At 40.7% G+C, this 6,026-nt stretch overlaps 1 protein-coding gene across 1 annotated transcript; it reads right to left on the bottom strand.

Annotated features, from left to right (window-relative positions):
* Positions 1-453: 453 nt before the first annotated feature.
* Positions 454-5,773, bottom strand: derl1 (derlin 1). The gene is made up of 8 exons (XM_063485049.1): positions 5,438-5,773; positions 3,946-4,057; positions 3,771-3,835; positions 3,090-3,116; positions 2,456-2,551; positions 2,223-2,275; positions 1,995-2,105; positions 454-892 (listed from the first exon to the last, which is right to left on the bottom strand). Exons 1-8 carry the CDS (start codon positions 5,588-5,590, stop codon positions 751-753), a joined length of 759 nt encoding a protein of 252 aa, XP_063341119.1. The 5' UTR covers positions 5,591-5,773; the 3' UTR covers positions 454-750.
* Positions 5,774-6,026: the final 253 nt, after the last annotated feature.

Below are 6,026 nucleotides of genomic sequence, written 5' to 3'. Positions count from 1 at the left end.
ACTGACTCACTCATCCTTTCAATAAACAATTGTTATATTTACAAAAAAAGAGCAGGATCCTATCTTTACCTCTTTTTTGTTCAGATGAAATCAGTAAAAGATCCAAGTCTGTGCCACAGAGGCTCACAAACATTTCACACCAATGTAGAATCAGACCTGGAGACAGTGCTCTCTAAATAGCTTTGCCCATGTTCTGCTGAGGGGACTGCTGAGAGCACGCTCCCAGTGCATTGGTAATTACAATGTAATCTGATATGGCATCACAGAGAGTGAGAGGAGGAGGGGGAGGAACACAAGAGTTGAAATCCACAGCGTGCTGGTGTGCAGCTGCAACATCTCTCATCTTGACAGTCCAATGGCAGGGTGTGGGTTAGAAAGGCGGAAGAGGGATGGTAAGAAGAAGATGAGAAAGAAAGAAGAAAATAGACGTGGCAGTCAAGAATAATCACCAAAACAAAAAAAAAGAGAACAATTTAATTTTCTATCTTCCTAACATGGACACATTTCCAGTAGTAAAAGTAGAGCTGACTTTACTTAGTGAACAAAGCCTACAGCCAGAGTCCGGGTCCTGCTGTGCAGGGCAGTGAAATGCGTGCCTTCTCAAATTTGATCCTGTTGCATCTTCTAAAGTTAACCATGAATTAAATTTAAAGTCTCAAGATTCAACAAGAACAAATTCAATGAAACAAGCGTTAAAATCTGAGAACAGCTGCCCAGCTCTTCTGGCAGCTGAGAGAGTGCAGTTCTCTCTCATTCGCCCCCAAGTCGGAAACCTTGCCCCCAGTTGTGACGTCCTCCGAGTCCCCCTGCATTGTCCTGGGGAGCTTGCCTCCTGGTCGGAGGGACTCCAAATCCGGACACCCCTCCCCTCCTGTTAGGAAAGAACCGGTACCTGCAGAGAGATGTTAAAATGTGATCTCTGAACTCAATCAAGCAACAAAATCTGTTTGGTTTTGGTTTTTGTGAGAAGAATTGGCATTATAAATTTTAAATGTGACAAAAGTACCCATAGCTACACCACACAGACATATCTGTGTTAGCTTAGGGAATTTTGATAATTTGTTGTCTGCCTTGACTTTGTTGTTACATGATTCTGTGGCAGACCCTCAGCCCTTCCACTGGGAAATTAATTTTTAAACAATTGACTCAAATAAGTGATTGGACGGGAAACCAGAGGTAAAATCAACACTTTTAAAAGACACTCTAGATATCAGTTTGTGTTTGAAATTTTAACTGAGCAACAGAGGGTTTCATAATTGTGGAAATACAACCCTATCATTAAAAATAAACAGTACCCAATTTAAACAGGACCACTCTCCCCTTCGTGGACATCTCCTCGGGCAGAGCACCAGTGTTTCCAACACCACTGCTGCATTTGAATCATTCTGTGACAGTCTGGCCATTTCCATGTGTGCATGACTGAATCTCCTTCAGTGTCTCTGAGTCATGCTCACTTGCACATTGTCAGATTAGGACCTTCAGAGAGTGATCTAAATATGGGAGCCTTGCTAGAAGCAGTGCAGCTCTTCTAAAGAGCCAACCCCAAAGATGACTTCATGATTGCACCTTGCAAGGTACAAACACTTTCAAACCCCATGTCATTACAGTTGTGGTTACCCCTTGTGCTGCTGTTTTGAAAAGACTATATAACTTTGCCTGTTAGTTATCAGTGTGGCCATCAGTGACAATTACAACATGACATTAACTGATAAAACAGTCTTAGAGTTGCAAGTAAACTGTGAAACTGACTCATTAGGCAGGAATTCACATTTACTGTAAGAGCCACAACTACTAAGTCTTCTTACAAAGTAAGGCTAAAGCAGCAGATTCTCCAAGTGTACTGAGATAAATGAGAGTTTAAACTCTGAATTGTGACAGGCGATGTGTTAATAAAAAGCTCCATAGTGTTGTTTTAAAGCTGAGTGCACTTCAGTAAATGCAGTGATAACACTTAAACAGTGCTTCTGAAATGCTGCGCATGCACACAAACGTACAAGAACTCTGGCGTGGAGAGGAAGGCGCGTCCTCCCAGGTCCATGGGGTATTTGAACATGAGGAAGAAGTAGAGATGGCCCACCAGGTTTCCTGTCAGTTCATTCACAAATCTGCACAAGAACAAAGAGAGGAAGATTACTCACAGGAACACTATTACACAGTTAGTACAAGTTATTCCCCAGACTGGAATACAGATTTAAAGGCTTTGATCTAAATTTGTTACTTACGATCCTCCGATGATAAAGTTGAAAGCCAGAATGACCCAAGGTAGATAATGAGCCTAGAACAAAGCAGCAGAAAATTGTGTTCATAAAAATCCTGGAATTATTTTAATGCTGAGTTAGCATAAACTGTCACAGTTACGTCATTGGTGGAACTATGTGTATTTTATCCTTTCTGATATTTCTGTGAAACATGAACCTGACAAGAAGATAGAGCATTCAACATTTGATGGGCGTACCTTAAACTGCGTTCCAAACCAGAAGGACACCACCGTGTCTTTGTTGAACTGAGCCCAGATGTACAACACAGACATAATCAGCGGGATCATCAGCAGCTGAAAAGATGAACAAAACCAGCAAGTCACAATCAACAAGCCAGGAGTATTTTTACGGTAAGTTTTCAAAACGTCTAGTTTATGTAAGTCTGATTCATTTTCCTGGACATTGTCATCCCACGACCACCACAAGTTCAATGTCACATACCATCAAACAACACAACAGCCTGGCTCTGTCCAAAGAGAGTCAAATCCACTTACTAGCACACCTAATAGTTAATGTGCTGCTCTTTAATCTGTGCAATTTTATTTTTTTCCTAATGCAATTTCTTGGCCAGGAGCAGAAAGAAATGGTCTGGATACGCTTTGTGAAATGCCGCATAAATTAGTAAGCTTTAGAGGAGCAGGTGGCAGCGTCTCTGCAGTGTTTATTTTTTTTTCTCCAAAATGTAAACCTTTCCTTTTTAAAGTGGGTGTCTTGTGTTATGAAACACTCCTAAGATTTCAAAGGACGGTTGTAAACAAATGCTTTATATAGACACTACAGGAGTCTACATGCAGAGAGAGAGAGAGAGAGACAGACGAGGAAGATGCTCACCTGCATGTTTATCAGCAGCCCGGTTATCTGCAGGTTGAGTCAAGGACGACAACAACAGAATCACAGCTGGAGCTGTACAATTAGAACAGCTGGGGACCGGGAGGTTGCCAGTTCAAATCCCCTACACCAGTTTTTGGAAGCTGGCAGTCACCTCTGCCATTTCCACTTGAGCAAGGCATCTGACCTTGGCAGGTTACGCCTCCCACACTTTTTTTTTAAGCTGTTCTCACCATTTAGCTGAACTGACAAAGACTGAACATGTTGTTTGGATGAGGTAGAGTTTTGCTGCTTTTCCCATATAAAAGAGAAATGTCTGAGCAGCAAGCACCCAATCTGAGCTGAACTCTCACAAGAAGACAGAGAGCTGAGATGTGGGCCTGAGTGTACTGCTGGTGCTGCATGTGACCTAGATTAGGTTTCTCTGCTCTGCAGGGGTAGACTGACACTGGGCCGCTGGCACAGAGCCACCCTGACATGGCACACTGCTGCAGCGAACGAGAGAGAGGCAGAGAGAAGATGAAAGAGAAATGCAGGAGAGATCAAAAGCAGGAGGGGTCAGAATGAATGGTAGATTGGGAAACAGGCTAACAGGGAGGTAACTGGATGACGAAAGAATGATTTCCTGTTAGGTAGATTAAAATGTGAGATTTTAAAACAGGAATTGCCAGTCTGAAAGGATACAACTATGCAGATCCAGTTGAAGAGAAGCATGAAGATATAGTCTGCAGGCCTGCCATCAAATGACCCTGGTATAAGAAAAAAAATGAGGATGAAGATGATGATGATGACAGAAATGAAAACAAGATGCTAGAAAGAGCACTGTATGTTTATAAACCGCCTAGGCCAGTGATCTTACCCGTCTCTAGCCGAGTGGAGTAATGGTAGAGGAAATAAAGGTTGACCAGGTACAGGAAGCCGGTATTAGGGGTTATTGGGAAATAAAGAGTGGCTGTCACCGGTCTCCAGATCTGAAATAAGCAGAAGAGTTATTAACCCAACAGAAAAATCAGTAAGACATCAACGTCGCTGTGCCTGTTTGCACATCCAGATGTTCACCACCAAGTCTGTAACACATTAAGTCTCATGTGGGTTGCAAATTATTACTTCCTGTGTGGTATTCGTCTGCAGAGTGTGTGTTTCCTCACAGTAATATTTGAAAATTGGTAAAAGAAGTCAAATCAATACCACATTTAAATGTTAAATTCCCATTAATCTGGAGGCAAAAGACAAGATGCAGTCACAATTTAAAGGAGTGTCTGATCATACCATTATCCAGTTTTTGTGCTGTCAAACAAAAAAAATCTTATTTTGTTGTTTGGGACTTGACAAAAGGTTAATAACTTTTCAATCAACAGAGTCTCATATTCAATGCTTTCACACAGCTTGCGTGACCATCTTAACTATAACTTGACATTTTATAGGCTCATAAAGATCAGGGGGTTACTGACTCTGCACTACTGCACTTTTATTTCAGTTTATTTTGCTTTCTTTTATTAGCCATACAATAGGCTGCCTACAGAATGAAATTAACTGTGGTTTTAATCAACATGTCCTAAGATTAATAATCCACAGCAAGAAAGTCCAATAATTCCAGAAGGTGTATGGATTGTTCAGTGAAAAGAAGCTTATTCATTCACTTAAGAAAACACAGTAATACCACTGCAAACAAAGTACATAGCAAAGTACTGTATTAATGCTGTAATTATTTATATTTAATATTCTTCAGCTAACTATAGCTGCGAGACACATTTCGAATTACTGAAGGTGGAAATCATGACATTTCCTTCTAAGTTAAGTACTAGAACTGATATGAAGTGAATTACTTGGTAGCTACTTTTCAGCACTTAAAGTGATCAGACTGACTGATTCCTGAGCTGTGTTTGATTACTGATTTACACCCATGCCCTAACCTTGCACGAACCCACTGTTAACCTGATTTAGAGGCCTTCACAGTGCCTGAGGGCCTAATTTCATAACATCCCCTGCAATACTTGTCTCCACCTTGTGGACGAGAGCGCACTAAAACTAACTTATATATCCGCAACAAATACTTTAAAATAAAACATGTCTCTACTTCTCTGGTAATTAAATTATAAAAAATATGTATTTGTTTTCATATTTAGTTTACATTTCAGCGTCACTACATATCCAAGCATTTTGACAGCATCCGGAAGTCCCACCCTCCTGCGTCTCGCCCTCTCATTGGTTGCCCCACACTCGGGCCTCCTGAGTTAGCAGTGCTAGCCACCTGCTAACTAACTCCTAGTTTCCAAAAGACAGTAACTCAGCATTTGTCCGCTATCTAATCCAACAGACAGACAAGTTACCAAAAACCAAGAAACACTCACATGAAATCTGCTGAAGACCATCTCCGGAAATAGCAAGAGATTCCTGAAATCAACCAATCCCAGTTTGCCTATAAGGGGAACAGCAATGGAGGCAGCGAACCAGTACCGGGTGATGAAAGGGATGCTTCTGAACCAGTCCCCGATATCTGACATCTTTCCATAGGATTACTGCCAACTTTGAGACCTGAAATAAAATTTCCTCTTTAACAATTCCCTAAAGTCCTTCCCAAATCAGCGACTGCTTCCTGTCTTTATATCACAACTGCTCCACTGTTAAGTTTACATGACGTGGCTAATCACAGTGAGCTAGCTTCAAAATACGATGAAGCCACTGACATCAGAGAGGAACCATCCGGTTTAGCTTTTCAAAGTAAAACCCAATTCGACAACTGTTACCACAGACTGGATAAAACAAAAATCTGTTTTACTTACTATATGACTATTACTGAACTAGAGACAAATAAAATATATATATATATATATATATAATTTAAATTATTATTACCAATTAACAAACTACTTTTATCCGAGGCAAATAATGGCAAATTACGCATTTTTATTTATTTACTTATGATTGGATACACACATA

The sequence above is a fragment of the Pelmatolapia mariae genome, linkage group LG10_11, assembly GCF_036321145.2.
Source record: "Pelmatolapia mariae isolate MD_Pm_ZW linkage group LG10_11, Pm_UMD_F_2, whole genome shotgun sequence".
NCBI classification, from domain to species: domain Eukaryota; kingdom Metazoa; phylum Chordata; class Actinopteri; order Cichliformes; family Cichlidae; genus Pelmatolapia; species Pelmatolapia mariae.
The sequence above is the reverse complement of the archived record's forward strand: the minus strand, read 5'-3'. Positions and strand labels throughout refer to the sequence as shown.

Excerpts from the sequence above, each read along its gene's own strand:
- derl1 (XM_063485049.1), bottom strand. The coding sequence starts at position 5,590 with ATGTCAGATATCGGGGACTGGTTCAGAAGCATCCCTTTCATCACCCGG. Across the intron at positions 3,836-3,945 it reads CTCCACTCGGCTAGAGACGG|GGTCATTTGATGGCAGGCCT; the intron begins GTAAGATCACTG and ends TTCTTATACCAG. Across the intron at positions 2,276-2,455 it reads GGTTTGGAACGCAGTTTAAG|GCTCATTATCTACCTTGGGT; the intron begins GTACGCCCATCA and ends GCTTTGTTCTAG.